The sequence below is a fragment of the Physcomitrium patens genome, chromosome 20 (genome assembly GCF_059467195.1).
Source record: "Physcomitrium patens ecotype Gransden chromosome 20, ASM5946719v1, whole genome shotgun sequence".
NCBI classification, from domain to species: Eukaryota; Viridiplantae; Streptophyta; class Bryopsida; order Funariales; family Funariaceae; genus Physcomitrium; species Physcomitrium patens.
Window position 1 is genome coordinate 4,217,374 of NC_143429.1, and position 16,042 is coordinate 4,233,415.

At 39.1% G+C, this 16,042-nt stretch overlaps 4 protein-coding genes across 21 annotated transcripts; 1 reads left to right on the plus strand and 3 right to left on the minus strand.

The window, feature by feature from the left end:
* Nucleotides 1-4,277: 4,277 nt before the first annotated feature.
* Nucleotides 4,278-5,951, minus strand: LOC112273656 (uncharacterized). 2 transcript variants are annotated; one of them, XM_090245322.1, is made up of 2 exons: nt 5,824-5,951; nt 4,278-5,473 (listed from the first exon to the last, which is right to left on the minus strand). In XM_090245322.1, the coding sequence occupies exon 2, from the start codon at nt 5,327-5,329 to the stop codon at nt 4,682-4,684; it is 648 nt and encodes a 215-aa protein (XP_090101448.1). In that variant the 5' UTR covers nt 5,330-5,473; nt 5,824-5,951; the 3' UTR covers nt 4,278-4,681. The 2 variants fall into 2 exon arrangements, with proteins under 2 accessions (XP_090101448.1, XP_024358443.1); XM_024502675.3 differs by lacking the exon at nt 5,824-5,951 and adding an exon at nt 5,647-5,817.
* Nucleotides 5,952-6,422: 471 nt separating this feature from the next.
* Nucleotides 6,423-9,737, minus strand: LOC112273654 (uncharacterized). The gene is made up of 8 exons (XM_024502672.3): nt 9,477-9,737; nt 8,822-8,974; nt 8,393-8,575; nt 8,211-8,299; nt 8,010-8,074; nt 7,530-7,632; nt 7,133-7,240; nt 6,423-6,737 (listed from the first exon to the last, which is right to left on the minus strand). Exons 1-8 carry the CDS (start codon nt 9,562-9,564, stop codon nt 6,609-6,611), a joined length of 918 nt encoding a protein of 305 aa, XP_024358440.1. The 5' UTR covers nt 9,565-9,737; the 3' UTR covers nt 6,423-6,608.
* Nucleotides 9,738-10,526: 789 nt separating this feature from the next.
* LOC112273652 (uncharacterized) lies at nt 10,527-13,599 on the plus strand. Of its 17 annotated transcripts, none has more exons than XR_012216216.2 (7): nt 10,527-10,742; nt 11,109-11,164; nt 11,374-11,629; nt 11,844-12,099; nt 12,348-12,459; nt 12,687-13,064; nt 13,297-13,599. XR_012216216.2 is itself a non-coding variant. In XM_073529502.2 (6 exons), the coding sequence occupies exons 2-6, from the start codon at nt 11,137-11,139 to the stop codon at nt 12,965-12,967; spliced, it is 933 nt and encodes a 310-aa protein (XP_073385603.1). In that variant the 5' UTR covers nt 10,535-10,742; nt 11,095-11,136; the 3' UTR covers nt 12,968-13,599. The 17 variants fall into 17 exon arrangements, 8 of the variants coding, with proteins under 8 accessions (XP_073385603.1, XP_024358434.1, XP_090101441.1 ...); XR_012216215.2 differs by having other exon boundaries at nt 10,539-10,742; nt 11,095-11,164; XR_016499016.1 differs by having other exon boundaries at nt 10,540-10,742; nt 11,095-11,164; nt 13,302-13,599.
* A 500-nt stretch (nt 13,600-14,099) lies between these two features.
* LOC112273657 (protein CURVATURE THYLAKOID 1A, chloroplastic) lies at nt 14,100-15,964 on the minus strand. Its single transcript, XM_024502676.3, has 3 exons — nt 15,699-15,964; nt 14,868-14,962; nt 14,100-14,712 (listed from the first exon to the last, which is right to left on the minus strand). The coding sequence occupies exons 1-3, from the start codon at nt 15,862-15,864 to the stop codon at nt 14,446-14,448; spliced, it is 528 nt and encodes a 175-aa protein (XP_024358444.1). The 5' UTR covers nt 15,865-15,964; the 3' UTR covers nt 14,100-14,445.
* Nucleotides 15,965-16,042: the final 78 nt, after the last annotated feature.

Here is a 16,042-nt window from a genome sequence, read left to right on the forward strand (position 1 = left end):
ATGCAACATTAAAAAATATATACACATTTGTAGCATGTTTTTTTTTTGATATTTTTTTATAAATAAGTCAACATTATTTTGAACATCATAATAGATGTTAATCTTCTAGCAAAAGATGGAAAGACAATCAACTAGGGCACAATCATCAACAACACCTATTACATAGGAATTGAGATTTCTTGAAAAAGACCAACATTCTTGTACTACTATTGATTGATTGATTTATTTATTTATTTATTTATTTATTTATTTTTCAATGTATACAATCAAGTATTGATATTATATTGCCAAGTTTAGACATATATCATCCAAGAGATTGATTAAAGACATCCAAAGAAAAAACAAAGAAGATACTAAGAGTAAGTATATACAAGAGTATGACAATAAAGAATCTAAACAAAAGAAACCTCATGCCGAAGGTGATGTCTATACTATTGTGATTGACTTATAGAACCATAAATCTAAGCAAAATGGTTTAAAAAATAGTAGCCAAAAAATTTGGTTGTAACACAAAATCTTAGGCTACATAATGCAGAAGTTGGTCTCATTGGCTAATAGAAAAATCATGAGGTCATAGCAATAAGAAGACTACATCCAAAATACAATCCATAAATATTACAAGCTTAACATAATATTATAAATATAGATGAATCAATTATAATTGAATGAATTCAACATCCATTAATATCTAAGATATTATTATGGATAAATATATTTACTCTAATATTTACTTATATACTTAAATAGAAGTACATAAAAATAGATTTATTTTATAATATTTTTTTAAAAAACCTCCTAAAAGCTTCATAGATACTACTTTGACTTTACATGTATTTATAGTTGATTAATAGGTTAGAAACTTAGTCAATAATTTAACTATGTATTGATAGCTTATGGAACAAGTTAACTATGTAGTGCATATGTAAAAAAATTGCTTTACAAGTTAAGATATGTATCTTCTAAAGTCAACATGTTTTGAAGGTCCTATAGAATATTGCCATATAGCTTTTAGTTAGATAGTATATATGGAGGTAAGAGTGAAGCCTTCTTCACTCTTGTGAATGCCTTTCTAGTCATTAGTCTTATTTTAAGACATTCTAATCTTCTTGTCTTTTGTAATAGCCATTCTAATTTAATATTATATCATCTTTGAATGATTTCTAATTCTTTTAAGTAACACAAGAGTGTATTGAAAATTTCTTCCTTTAAGATTCATGTCCTTGATAGTTTGACAAGAGTATTAACTCATTATTTTTGTCTTATTTTAGAAGTGAGTGGATTATCCCACTTCTATTAGTATGTTTTGAAGGTTTTGAATTACTCACCTTTAAACAAATTACTTAGTTTTTTAACATTGATTTTTTCCTTAAAGAGAGAAAATTATCCTTCTTTATAGAAATTTTTGTTTGATATTAGAAGTTGCAAATTATCCTCTTTTAATTTGACTTATGGATTTTATAAGTTGTTTGAAATAGAATGAAAAATCATGGATGGTACACTTAATGGAAGTAAAAATATATTTGCTACAAAATCAAGTACGATTGTATCATTGTAGAGAGTAAGTTACAAGAGTTGCATAACGAAATTCAAGTGGTATGACAGAAACAAGTGATCTTTGAAGCCTTGAAGAATATCACCGAAATTTGAATAAAAGAATTGCAAGCCGACAACACCATGCTCTCAAAGACTCAAGTAACATCAACATCCATAATCAAAGAGTTGCAAATATAGTTCAAAGGCACGGTATAAAGAATAAGAATAGTAAGTAGAAAAAATATATTCCTACTAATGAAGGAAGATGAAGATACATCTATCATAACCCAGGCCAACTCAATAGTGACAAAAGAATGTTGAATATCTAATGCACTATCATCCATTTTTACATCTTGAACAACTATAGGAGTAAATTAATCTTTGTTTTTTTTTTTATGATTGTATATATTGAATTTAGTCTCATAAGATCATATTCCATGCTTGCAAATAACTTCAAAAGTTTGAATAATAATTAGTCATTATTCATATTTTATATTTTTATACTTATTGATACATGCATAAGACTTAGATAGAATGTCATCTTTTATCCTTCATACATACAAAAATCAAATTTTGATTTTTTTACTATAATACATATAATTTTTAAAATTTAAAATAAATTTTATTATATAATATTTTTATTTTTTTATTAAAATAGTATAAAATTTGTTAGTAAAATTATAACTTCTATTATAATCTTATATTAGAAATTTCACATACTAATTAATTATAAAGAGATAAGTATTTTTATACTTTTTTGTGTATATATATATATATATATATATGATAGAAACCATAATATGTTTTTTTTTTCTTGTAGTCTTTATTTTATTAATTAAATATTTTAGTCTTATAGTTTTTTTGTTCTACCTTTCTACATATGCACTTCATTATTTTTTAATATTTTCTTACTAAGTCAAGTTCAAATTTCTTTACATTGATCATTTCAACAATAAGACATAAACTAATGAATAAATTTTAAATTCTATTAATTTTTCTAATCCATATGTATATTTTCTTCTTAAATGTTTTTCTTAATGATCTTGAAAACTTAACATAAGCTTGGATTTTAGGGTTTTAAATATTTTATGAAATTTTCATATTTGAGATTTTATAATTATTTTTATATTTCTTCTATTTTATAATTTACTTGTATTTTTATGAAATTGATGTGATTATTGTTGTATCTTTTATCTTTTAGTTTTATTGGAAAGATTTATAAAATTTTAATATATATTCAAATCTTTTGACTAAGTCTTTATCGTTTAATTTACATTCAAAAATAAAATTTTAAAATTTAAATAATAAATAAAAAATTGAGGTATTTTTTTATATTTATAATATTGAAATAGAATCCTTTTGTTATTAGATTGAATATTATATTGGAGTTAAATATTTTTAATCTTAAATTATCTATTTTTTAAAAAATAATTTCTTAGTATATTTAATATATTTCAAATAATAAAATAAGTTAAATTAAATTGATTAGTATAATAACATGAAAAAATATTAAATTATTTTAAATCTAAAGTTTTATTTAACTAGTAAAAATACCAAATTATGAAGTATTTTTTTTGAAATTTGGATAATAGCTCAATAATGAATCAATTTAGATAATAATTTCATTTAGTAAAATAAATTTGTGAATTTTGCTTGTAAACATCATAAGATATGATTTATAAGGATTATCATCCAAAATGAAGATATTCCAATGCTAATACATCAAAATATTAATAATAAATACTGATTAATTGATTATTTTGTAAACCTACTTATACATTAATTAAACATATAAAACTACTTTAAAAATACATAAAATTGATGGACTTACATAAAAGAGATAGTTGTAGAGTATGCCAAACCACATGGAGGAATGAAGGACCCACAACGATATACCCAAAGTTAGAACTTCTTGGTATTGGAGGAATATAACGGTTCCCCTCTACTTGAGATTGAAAAAAAAAACTTCGTATCTTCGGTTACCGAATCTGAACTATGCCATGCCAAGTATACCCTAATTGGGTTGTAATTTCAAGTTAACCCTAATCTCCGGCACAACAATGTTCGCCGAACGCTTTCTCACAGTCTTCTTCCTCCGGAGAAACTCACTCCTCTGATGCCCCCATTTGGATTTGTATCACCCACTCCACCGCTCTCATCATCAGATGTGTAGTGAGCTTTGATTGTTATATGGAACTGCAACTGCTGCATTCTGGAAATTGGTGCTGTTTGAGTTCATAGCAGTAGCTCAATCCAGGTTTTAAAGTGTCTGTTTTTGGTAGAGATTTTGTAAGACTTCCGTAAACCTAAATGGAAATGCAGAAAGCTGTTCAATGCATAAAGTGTCTGTTTTTGGTAGAAATTGTTTAAGACTTCCATAAACCTAAATGGAAATGCAGAAAGCTGTTCAATGCATTTTATGAATGGACTTGATGGACGATGGGTTGCGCATGACTTGGTAAGGTTGGCATTCAAAGTGCAGCAAGTGAGAGACTGGTGTGTGTTGGATAAGTTGCTGTGATGGGGCTTCCAGTGGAAAAACATGGTGCAATGTTTCGGAATTGATCAAGCACGAAGTCTTAAATCACCGATGGATTGTCTTTCTGAGGTTGTGGCGAGCAAGTTTTAATCAATACTGTGTTACTTGTTTCTTATTACCTGCGGGAGGAGAGCGTTTGAATTGCTACATAAATATATGTACACAACCCAAGGGTGGTCTGGTGAGGACTGTTGGGAAGAAGGTATTGGAGAAGTATTTTGTATATTATAGAAAATCCTGCCTCCAGAGATGTCCAATCCAGTCCCCTACATGTTTTTCTATGTCAATTTCATGTCACAGAGACTCTATTACAAGCAAACTTATCAAACATAGACTGTGTAATTCATGGCTGCATGGATGCATCTTTTTCTCTATTCAAAAGAACGAGAGACCTAGAACTTGATGCATGGAGAAGCTAATGAGAGCTTGATGGAAACTGAGAACTCTGAGGAATCCTCGCGTTTGACTAATAAAGCGGAATTCATGCCAGGCCTCCTCTCGACAACTCGACATTGCGATGTTTAGACAACGTAACAACGTTGAGTTTGGGGAGGACGAGCCGACATTGAAGCATGAGTATAGACACGTTCTTACAAGAGCGAAATCGATTCACAGCTTAATTTTTTGATCACATTTGTTCTGCTTCAATGTCTGGTTGCCCAGGAAGATGTCAATGGTGCAGTCCAAGACCGCGATTACGTTCCTCTTGCAGATGTGGGCCAAGTTCATGCGCCCCGGAATTACAGCATGTAGACTCAAGCTCGCAACTCCGCTTGTTACATCCTCCAACCCATTCAGGAGAAGCTTGACAGCCTCGACTGTGATGACAGCAGGAATGTCGACAGTCTTGCGAGAGGCGATGGTGCCAGCGCCGAGCTCCACAAGTCCCACTTGGTCGTTGTGGTATACCAGCAGCATGGTGATTTGATTGTACCTGAAGTCGTAATGGTTTGGGTTGTTCACGTGCACGTCGGCCGACATGGAGATACTCAAGAGCGCCGTCAAGGCAGCCAAGTCGAAACGGACCGAAATATTCAGCAGCTTGATGTCGCTTATCGAGACTGTGGGGTCGCGAAACTTGAAAATGGTTTGGCTCAGAGCAACGGCTACAATCCCAAAGCACACCAGAATCGTCAAACACACTCCACAGCATATCTTAAGCCTCTTGCGCTTGTAAAATTGCCCCTTCTGTGGCGCCTTTGCTCCGATTGGCTCAGGACTCATCGCCATCTTGTGAAATCCTTGCTTCGCTCCCATTGGCACTACAATTGCTGTACTCTCTTCTCCTCTCACAAGCTTAACCTCGCACTTGAACCTCCTTACAAGCTTTCCGATTGTTACGTGCAGTGTTTTCCAAGTACAATGCACTAAATGTGTGACATCTTACCTGCAGATGTAACCCTGTAAAACATCAGAGGACAAACCCAACCGATGAGAGCAACCATGGAACGTGCGACACGAACGACCCCACCTCAATTGTAAGAACCGTGTGATGCAGGGAAATCGAGCCGGCCAAGTTCTCACTAGTGCTTAACAACGGCCACAAAAATGGAATGCAGCTACTGAGCAGAAACCTTGTTCCCTCAGAATCAGATCTCCCAGTCGTTTACGTAGTGTAGTCTCAAAATTCCACAGAAAGCTTCGTCACCATGAGTATCATCACCATGCATTTGTGAGATAGTGAAAACTATGAGAGGAACTTATTATGTCAGAAAGCAAATGGGAATTGCGGCAATCGAATGAGAACAGACCAGGTTAACCATGCCACTACAGAAGTGTGATTATGAGGGCGAGGCTGTCGACGAGAGTGCAGAGAACAGTTAGAAGTGGGTTGGTCGCAATGAATGGGATTCGGATTTCTTACGACCTTGTGCAGCACACGAAGCTCCACCTGGAGTTGCAGCAGAGGATTCCACCGAAAGCCTTTATAAGGGAGTTGGATCTTGTTGGAGGTGGTTGGTCTGGTGGTCAGTCTGATAATTGATCGTGGTCACGGTTCATGTTTCGACGCTGGATCAGTTTTAAATTTTAGGTTGATTGTTCATGGGGGGTGGATTTGACGAATGGAAGATATGTTGTAAAACTTAGGAATGGGTATTGATGCAACGAAAATCGATGCACTTTGATGATGAAAGGACTGGGTAAACAAAAGGTTGATTGAAACATGAGTTGCTTTAACATGCACAGGTTCGCTTCTACTGCAGGAGAGTAGTATGGTTTTTGAGAGAAGTTTTTAGATGGCGATGATGCACCTATAATTGATACACGTGATAAAAAATAGTAAAGACATTGATGAAGTAATGGCCGCATTGCTATAGTTCATCGAGAGACATTACACACCGGGACACTATTTAAGGTATTAATGTTTTCCACATTGCATGAAATGTGTTCATACAGAAACATCACTTAACTTTCGTCGTTAAAACTTAAGCACAAAAACACTATTTGTTACAGGAATAATGATCCCATCCCATGATGTCACTTACAAAGAAAAATGCTAAGAGAAATAATAAAATGAAACAACCACATGTCTGATTTATGACATGATCTCTAGGATAGAAACAGTTTTCAAAATCTTTACCACATCACCGATCTTCAGCGCAGGAGCAGTTCCATACACAGGCAAGCCGGCATCTTCACACGTCACGTTCTGGCCGAAGAATACCTACCACCAAACAAGAAACGGAATGAGCCAATTGATCACGCCTGTGAAAATAATCAGCACAATATGCTTGAACTTGCCTACAATCGAATACATTACGAAAGTTGTGAAAGTAGAAAATGATTATCAGAGCATGCAACAAGTTAACTCAAATCTAGAGGAATATGAGCATGCTTCCTTGAGACTATAGCAGATCCTCACTAAATTGGAAATTCCAAGTCCCTTAGATGAACCTGCAGTTTCATCGATTTTCTAGGCTTGTATGCTTGTGAGCAGGTGGGCATGTCTTTAGGTACGAGAAACCACAATAAATACAGGGAACAATACAGCAAGTACTACAGCTTAATCTATCAAATGCTTGTATATTATTCACAAGCCACGAAGCCAGGTATAATTACCTCGTTTTCCATAGTAGGGATGTGTAGAAGCGAGCCTTTGCGGAAAGATCTTAAGGTCAGAGTAGGCTCCTTCGACGCTTCACCTGTTTGCTGATTAATAGTTGGTACCTGTATGAATTTCCAACAAGTTTGTACAACTGAACTACAATGATTTTGACTTCCTCGTAATGCTTCAAACCATACAGGGAAACTGGCGTCAACAATTCAAACATAAAGTGCTTTAGCCATCACGTATATAATCGTCATGAAAGCATCTGGGCAAATGCACTTCATGAAAATCAAAGGAGATTAGAGTTGATGGATTTTTATAACTGAACTTCACCGCAGGCTTGCATAGGCACAGATCGTCAAATTAATAAAATAATTAAGCATAGCTGCTTGTGTTCTATGACTGTACCGTGCAACGGCCACATAGCTTCACCCCATGAAAGTGAAAATCGCCAATTTTGAAATCCCCCCACTCATCTTCGGCAAAAGCCTCACAACCGTCCACAAAGATGCTGCCAGACACGAGTCAGATCATCAACTAGACATGATGGACACGTGAGGGAAACGCAAATAAGACACACATTAGAAGCGCTCAAGGCAAGATTAGTAATAGCAGTTGGACCACAAGAAAAGTTAGACCATTCATCACATTACTGCACCAAATGTTTACAATAGAGAAAACATTTTTTTAACATGCTTGTTGGCAAGCTCAGAGGACAAGTTATCAACCAAGTTTCTTCAATACTTTCAAAAGCAACGAGTGCTAATTCTAAAACACTGGAATATAAACGAGATTCATTTAATAAATCAAGTTAATGAAGGAGAAATAGCAAATTTCGTCACAAAATGGTTCAACTCACGGGAAGGTCAGGAGAGGATGTTGTCGTACTTTGGGCGGAAGCGATCTATCGGAATACTCACTGATAGTTTCTTATTGAGAGCATCCAACGAAGCCTGAGTCAAAACAGAGTAACTTCGTGAGGAATAAAACAAAGTTTCTAATAGTATAGAACTAAGCTAACTCATTATGTAATTACTTTGTTATTCATACAAAGGTGGATGGTTTGAAAATAAGAGGGATAACATATACCTGCGATATAAGAAGGAACGGAAAACCATCGCTGAATGCAACCTTATGACCCACAGCAAAATCCGGATCTGTTGGCCTTGTAACATTTTCTGTAAAAGTCATCAAACATCTTCAGATTACTCAACACATACATAACGTATACTGAGGATTAGATATAAACATGAGATCTAAAAGACTCGTACCGTTGTCAAAACGCACGAGACTTGAAGGCTTTCCCAAGTACTTGGTAAACCACTGAGCTGCTTCGTCACCCTCGGACAATGCAGTTCCTGACCATTCCCAGCATGTGATATTCTCTACTTTTTTCAGAGGGTATTGAGGAACAAGTGGAACATACAGAGGCTCCATGCCTGGGGCTTTCAAGCCTTGCAAAATGAACAGAGTGTCACAATGTTACTGGTACACCTCACAACAGCATCTGTTTGAAATGAATATGTAATCAAAGCACAAGAGCACTTCAAACAAGAGATAAAACGCAAAAGCAGTAATTCCTAACCAGAACATGAAGTTATGATAGCAAACATCGATATGATCGAATTAGAAGAGAAATTACTCCAGCATAAAGTTTGAGCCGTCAGAAATTTAGGAAGCATAAGCGGGGGAAAACTCACAAAGAGCTGCATCTGGAGAAATAGACCCCCAGCGAGAGTCTAGAGCCTCTTCAGGTAGAATGGCCTCAACCAACGCCAGCTTCTTCACTGCTCTCTGAGTCAAGAGAAGCCCATTGGCATTCACTATCAGCCATTGCCTGTCCCACTTAAATCCTGTAACCAACAGAAATCAGGAGGATTAAGCACCACACGTGCAGACAGACACAAGCTTTCAACCCACAAAAGATTCTACCATCTGAATCACTACGCGCATATCAAAATAGGGTCATCTTCACCAGCACTTCTCAATTATCCAGTGGAGAACCCATGAATGAGAGGCAAAGAAAGAGTGAAAGCATAAAGAACAAGCTATCCTACGATCAGCAACAAATGTGACAGCGAGATGACACGTTACTCCTTCGGATATGAAAAACAGTCACAGTAGAAACAATAACAGACCGGCGATCACCTCACCGATCCGACGGACTTTAACTGGCAGCTCGAAACCCTCGACCCCATACAGAATGAAGGATAAGGGCCGCCCCAGACACTCCTCATCACTTCAATGCTTACTACACCATCATTACCTGCTGCAAATTATCCTCACAGAAGGCGAAAAATAAAAACAACATATAACACAGATGGAAATGAAAAAGATATCTAAACTGAGTGATACCTGTAGGGGTAATGGATGCATGAGGAACGGCAATTCCTCGGCACGACTTCACAGGGTATATATACAATGCTTTCACTCGGGTCTCCATCGCTAGGTGCTCGCATTCGCAACTGAAATGCCCACAAAACAGAGTCACAAACCCAACTCAAGGATCGTGACTTCTCCTCGATAATCCGGAATTTGGTCTCTGCTAAACAACGCTTCCGAGTTTTCAGAACCCGCAACGGAAAGCTCCTTCGATTTGACTCAGCAAATGCTGCGACACCGAGCACCAAATTCATGGAACACCCACAAAAGATTAAATACTCCCAATCCTGTGTGAGATACTTTCCCACAGTGACGAGGCCCGCTCGCCACATCCGCCGTCCATATGCGAACGTCCCCGATTGAAAGATTGTTTCCCAAGGGATCCTTACTGGGACTCACAAAGGTGAAAGCATCTATTTTGGGAACTGTCCCACGTCAGCAAATTGTGGGATTTAGTGTGACCGCAATTTTCAAGAGGATGCGGTGACGAAAAATCTTCACTGTTGAGTTCACTGAACCAGGTAGCCTCATTGCATTCAAACGGATGACTCAGTGCTATTCTCTCGCACACACTCACAAACACACAACTCTACTTGTAGGAATATCTTAAACCGTAATCTTAAGGTTTTTCAGCTTTCTCGGAGGGTGTTATTTTGGACAAAAAAAAAAAAAAAAAAAAAAAAAAATTGGGTTGAGAAATAAGGTTTTGGTGTGCTGCAGAGAAAAAAATTGAATCGCCGCAGTGGTTGAATTGATAAAAATTAACAAAACCGTCCGTGAAAACAGGCTAAACCACCACCTCCATTGCACAAAACCACCGCCTTCGTCCTTGTAAAATCTGCCGATCATTGGTGGACTTGGAATCTATTCGGAATCTTTCTACATTCTTCAAAGCGGTTTTGGGTTTGTACAAGCTAGTTTTCTGACAAGGTCTACTTGTTGGTTCAAGGCCCTGACACGGTTTAAGGTACCCCTACGTTAGAAATATCCGAATTGAACGACGACTGAAGAAGAATGACCAGTCAGTTTACCGGCAGCGACCTACACGAGCCATGCACCGACGCCCATTCTTGGAAATGGCTCCACCGCCGTAGCCAGCCAGCCTGCCACCCAAGCGGAGCTCCCTCTTCTCCGCGTCCATCATCCGTCAATCACTCTGGGTTTGTTTGTGGATCGAATCAAGTTCACTGTTTTACCTTGAACCCAATTCTTAGAATCCCCCTTTCGTTACTTGTTCACGTAAGCATCAGCAATCATTCCTGAGTTCCCCTGATCGAGCGTTGCCTTTGGGTTGCGTAGGGTTCAGGTTTATTGCTTGGAATTGAGTGAGTTTGGTTGGAGTTTTGTAGTCTGTAGCAATTGTAGTGTGAGAGGTGATTGACGGTGACGTTAATTTGGGTTTTCGTGACAAGGACATTGTGTTAAGTTGCGGGTTTTTTATTTTATTTTATTTTTAATGTTTGGTGGGAGTTGAATATTTGAGGGAGAAATTTGCAGTTTGGGCTTAATTAGTGTAGCATTGAGTATGTCACAGTTCCAGTAGGGTTTGTGTTGGTCGTGGTGGATTGCCTCCTGATCGTATTGTTGTTAGGATCTTGGTCGCAGATCATTGGATTAAGAGGAAGGCTTGAAGATGTTGCGCAGTATATCAAAGGTCGCAGGTGTGATATCAAGAAGGAGCTGAATTCTTAATTCAAAATGTTCTTTTCTGAGATCTTCTGGTGTCGAGTCTTTTGCACGTAAACTGCTAACAGGATGTAGTGTTAGTTTTGGTTTGTACTAAAAAATTGCAACTGTATTAGAATAATTTGGTGCCTATTTCTGACTGATTGTCTTTATGAAACTTGTGATGAAACTTTGATGTTTTCAGGGACAGCGGCGGCAACTGCTGTCGCGTCTGTGTCATCACCTGCTGTTGCGCATGTCGACCCAACTGCTGCAGCAAGACACCGGGATGCATCTCGGCTGTCAAAGCCATCTCCATCGATATTCGATGACGAATACGACTTCTGTCAGGAAGATACTCCAGTAATTGTAGCGGATCACTTAACTCCATTTGGTGGTGTGCCTTCTCAGGAGGAGGCTGATGCAGCCGCACGAGAATTAAAAGCAACCTTTGTTCAAACGTGAGTGCTACCCTTTTTCTTCCAACGATTCTTTGCCAAATAGGCATTCTTTTTGTCAAATCGTAGCACTGGGGTATCAATCGAATCGTGCCGCACTCTGGTGTTTGTTACGAGAGAGGTAGTTTTGTATGTGCAATCTGATTGGCATTTTTAAGCTCACCGTTTTACATTTTGTATCTCCATGCAACGTTTAGCTCATAATCTTTGTGCACAGGGAATCTCCCATGATAACTTCTCCCAGGAGCCCTGGTCCCTCTATCAATGATGCCCCGTGTGCAGAGGTGGGCTCCGTGAGTATGACAACTGCTACACAGCGATCTTTTGATGTGCAGGAGCTGACCACAACAACTTCGAATCAGTTGGTCAGCTCGTCAGCTGAGCATAGTCACGCTCTATCCCTTTTAGCACCGGGAGGAAGCCATGTTGTAGCTCGATGCATCGATCTAATGCAAACCGATCCTGACGTTCAGGTACGTTCTCTGTGGCTTAATTTGCAGTTTCCGTGATGGGCATATCCCATCTGAAGTTTACTCAGTTATTCCTCCAGACGAGACGAATTTAGATATGTCTGGCCATTTTTCTTGTTTAATTAAGTTTTCCATGTGGAAAAATTATCGCTGAAATAATTGTGGGCATATCAAGCTGTCGTAATTGTCAGGAATTTTCTACTACTATTTATTTAGTTTCGGGAAGTAACCCGCGCGTTGGTGTGATCCAGGCAGCAGTGGTATCGCTGGCCAAAGATCCAGCTATTTGGGACGCATTCGTGAAAAACGAGAAGGTTCAGGAACTCATGCGAGCACGCCCAATGACTGTATCTCACAATAGAGGTTTGTGTTAGTTTCGTGATTTTATGTTCGACTTTGGTCAGCCTGGATGCATCGACTCTGTTGTTGAAGCACATCAGCCTTGTAGCGTGTTGTTTTCTGAATTTTTTTGTCAGCCCAAAGCTGCATCAGATGATTTCTCATGTTTTGACGTGTAAGTATGTGTATAGTCTTGCCTCAGTTAGACACGTTAGAAGATTACACTGAGTTTACCTTAGCATTTGATATAGGTTATGAAGGATACGAGGAGATTTCGAGTTCGAGCATCCCAACACAATCACAGCGTGTGAATCCTTTTCTGGTTGCATTCAATTGCATAAGGAATGTTGTATGGGAGATGATGGACACCATGGTAGACCTTGTGAACGGCGTCTTTGGATTTGTGGATCGGAAGATCTTCGGCGACAAAGATAGTGATCCAACTGACTTGCCTGTTAAGGCGTGCATGGTACTAACAATTCTTGTTCTTGCGCTGGTTGTGTTTAAACGAAATCCAACGCCATTTGCATGAAACACTCAGGAGCTGAAATGACCAGTATGGAGTGGATTGCGCGACTGCAAAGAAGAAGATTTCTATGTCGGGTGCTACGTCCGCTGGGTTTTATATGGTAATGTCCAAATCTGCAGTGAAAACAGATGTTGTGTTTCAGTTTTTATTTCGTAAATTGTAAAGGACACGGTTGTATGCTTGTTGTGTCCTCGTTACGGAGACACAGAGACTAGGTTTTATCCAGGAAAGATTGCTTTGGCTTGGACCCTGTGCTGAAGGCTTCTGGTTTGGATTTAGCAGTAGAGGATTTTGAGAAGGGTTGGTTCACACATGTACATGGTTGTTTGTAGGCCAGACGTCGTGCATTATTGAGGAAAATGTCCCGGGCCCATATTGTTAAGGCCGAATGGATGCTTTATAGTTTTTATATCAAAGTTTTATTTTCTGTTCAGAAAGGCTTGCAGTTGGGTAGCAAGCAAATTTGTCGACAAGTTGGAAGGATAATTAATGAGATTAGACTGCCTCTACTTGTAGTAGGTTGGGCCTGTGGCTAGTAGGAGTTTTGAATATTGTATCACTCGAAAATAGTTTTATTAAGATATCTTGTTAATGGTGGCTTGTTTGTACTGTAAAGTTCAAGCAACTTCTCTGTAGACGTGTTATTGATTGAATGGAAGTCCTATAACAACGTTGGGGAGCCGTAACTGTTGCATGTTCAAATAGTTCCAAGGTTATAACCAGTTGCCGAGCTACTGTTGTCAGTTGTCACTTTCGTTCGCATAATCTTTGTGCATGCTGTTGCTCATTCGGGTAGAACGTCCATCGAACCGACAAGTTTCCTGGTCTCACACGGGATATTGGACTATAATGTTCACTTCCAAGGCAGGTTCAATGATTGTGGCTGCAGGAGATGCAGGTAATTTGTAACGGTTGCTACGTTCGAATTGTGACTGTTCCATCTTCGATAGATTTTCGTAAGCATCGGGAGTTGCATTCTTATAGAGTTCATTGACTGTGAGGGGCCTTCAACGATCAGGTGAAATTTCAACACCGACTTTCGAGATATTAAAACATGAGCAATGGTGACTTTTCTGGCGACTGCGTTCGTCGCATACCAACACGTAGCTATGAATACGTAGCACTAACCCGAGAGTAATATAAATTGCCATGCCAGATTAAAGTGGATATTCCATGATCGAGGAAACTTGCAGTGAAAACCACAAAGTTCACACATCTTAATGCTAATACACTCACGAGGTGCTCGTCAACACAAAACTCTGCTACACTGTTCAACTCTGATTAGATCCCTAGACCGTGCGTGCCTGGTTGCATGCAAAGTTTCGATCACCAACCAATTCTACGAAGAGAGAGTTCATCATGCAAGTCAAAAAATAGGCGGCTCAGATCCTGTATTTCAGAGCTCGTGCCAATCGACGAGTACATACATTCACAAAAGGAATTGTGGCACGCTGCATAGCATGGAGTGAGTGCAACGCCATTTACTTGCCGCTCGCAACTTCGTCAGCAGCACCTGAGATCTTACTCTTCAGCTCCTCAATGTCTTCAACGAGTTCCTTACGGCTAGATTTGAACAGCAAGTATCGGTACACAAACCATCCAGTGTAGCCGAGCCCAATGAGTTCCATGATCTTGGGCAGCAGTGGGACGGAGTTGATGGCTCCTACGATGGTGGAGGAGAACCATAAAGCCACAAGGGCACCTCCGGCGTAAACTACGACGGTGGTTTTGTTCTCAGTCTGGTCCCACTGTTCAGTCATTACAGCACAAAGCTTGTTAATAAACGACAACATTCATTTCACCATACAGAATTCTGTTTGGGGTCTAAGTTTGATAAATAGAATCTGAATGAACCCTGAAAGACCTAAGCTTATTAACATTGAAGATGGGGAGAGGAACTGACCTTGGCCTTGAGGTCTTCGACGAATTCTTGGATTTGAGCAGAGCTGTCGCTGTCGGCGGTAGCCCTGACGCGCAGAGGATTGAACTTCTTGGACTCTGCAGGATTAACATGTCACGATTTGTCAGATCGAGCCCATCGGAGAGCACTTGACGAGTATCTCTGTTGAATCATTTCAAAATATTAGATACTAAACGCACACGTCGCTGAACTACCTTGAAGACGTATTTAGAAGAACAGATAAGGGAGAGTAGTCGACTCGAGCAAGCATATTCCTGTTGATATCGCAGAATTTTGTTAATGAACCCAAGAAATCGACAGGATTAGAGCGAAATCCTTCGAATAAAGACGGGTTACATATAAGTCGAATCCGAGCATCCTAAAAGGCAGTGGACGGACAGTAGCATCATCCTCACATATCGCTCAAACCATTGAGCGGTGAGTGGATAACATACGGCTATCGCGGCTGAAAGTAATGAGAAGAACGATACCCTACAACACGTTTTCCGCTTCATGTCATACAACAGGGTTCAACGACTTACAGTCGCGAACTCTTTCGCAGTACCGAACGACAAACTACTCGTGACGGTTCTAGGGAGCTCCAAACCTCACTGTACAGACAATGGTAGCAAGTCTAAAGCTCCCCCCACCACGTATCCTAAAATGCGACACGGTGAAGTTCGGGTTACAGCACATTGGAGCTTCAAACACTCGACATGATTCAGCCAAAATTCAACAAAGCAACCGCCACCATAACTCCAACACGCGAAATAACTCTACCCAATTGGAGTTTTACCACGTTTTACTTCTCTCAATGAAGACATTGCAACTCACCTGCTTTCCTTGCGGTCAACACCACCTTGTTGCCATGCACGAGGCTCCTCCTGAGTGACAACGACGCCGACACTCTCTGGGTCGACCTCGTCGTGGACGAGGCCACAGCGCTGGTGGATGCGGCGGCAGCAGCCACGGAGGTCGACAACGCTGCGACGGACGCCATCTCAACTAGACTGAGATTTCACCAGACCAGATCAAATGCCGCTCTGATTGATGCGAGCAGCAAGGTTCGCACGACAATTTCACAGATCAATCTCTCGCCAGTCGCGGTAGAATACCAGATTGTATCAAGCTCCCTGGCAGTTGGTGCGCCGTGATGCTAGGAAGACAGACCAACTTTG

Coding starts and splice junctions, on each gene's coding strand:
- LOC112273654 (XM_024502672.3), bottom strand. CDS start 9,564: ATGGAGACCCGAGTGAAAGCATTGTATATATACCCTGTGAAGTCGTGC. Junction 8,300..8,392: donor TCTCGTGCGTTTTGACAACG/GTACGAGTCTTT, acceptor TGACTTTTACAG/AAAATGTTACAAGGCCAACA. Junction 7,241..7,529: donor AGCTATGTGGCCGTTGCACG/GTACAGTCATAG, acceptor AAATTCATACAG/GTACCAACTATTAATCAGCA.
- LOC112273656 (XM_090245322.1), bottom strand. CDS start 5,329: ATGGGAGCGAAGCAAGGATTTCACAAGATGGCGATGAGTCCTGAGCCA.
- LOC112273652 (XM_024502666.3), top strand. CDS start 11,137: ATGTTGCGCAGTATATCAAAGGTCGCAG. Junction 11,165..11,373: donor CAGTATATCAAAGGTCGCAG/GTGTGATATCAA, acceptor TGATGTTTTCAG/GGACAGCGGCGGCAACTGCT. Junction 12,460..12,674: donor GACTGTATCTCACAATAGAG/GTTTGTGTTAGT, acceptor AGTTTACCTTAG/CATTTGATATAGGTTATGAA.
- LOC112273657 (XM_024502676.3), bottom strand. CDS start 15,864: ATGGCGTCCGTCGCAGCGTTGTCGACCTCCGTGGCTGCTGCCGCCGCA. Junction 14,963..15,698: donor GTTGACCGCAAGGAAAGCAG/GTGAGTTGCAAT, acceptor TTAATCCTGCAG/AGTCCAAGAAGTTCAATCCT. Junction 14,713..14,867: donor TCGAAGACCTCAAGGCCAAG/GTCAGTTCCTCT, acceptor ATGACTGAACAG/TGGGACCAGACTGAGAACAA.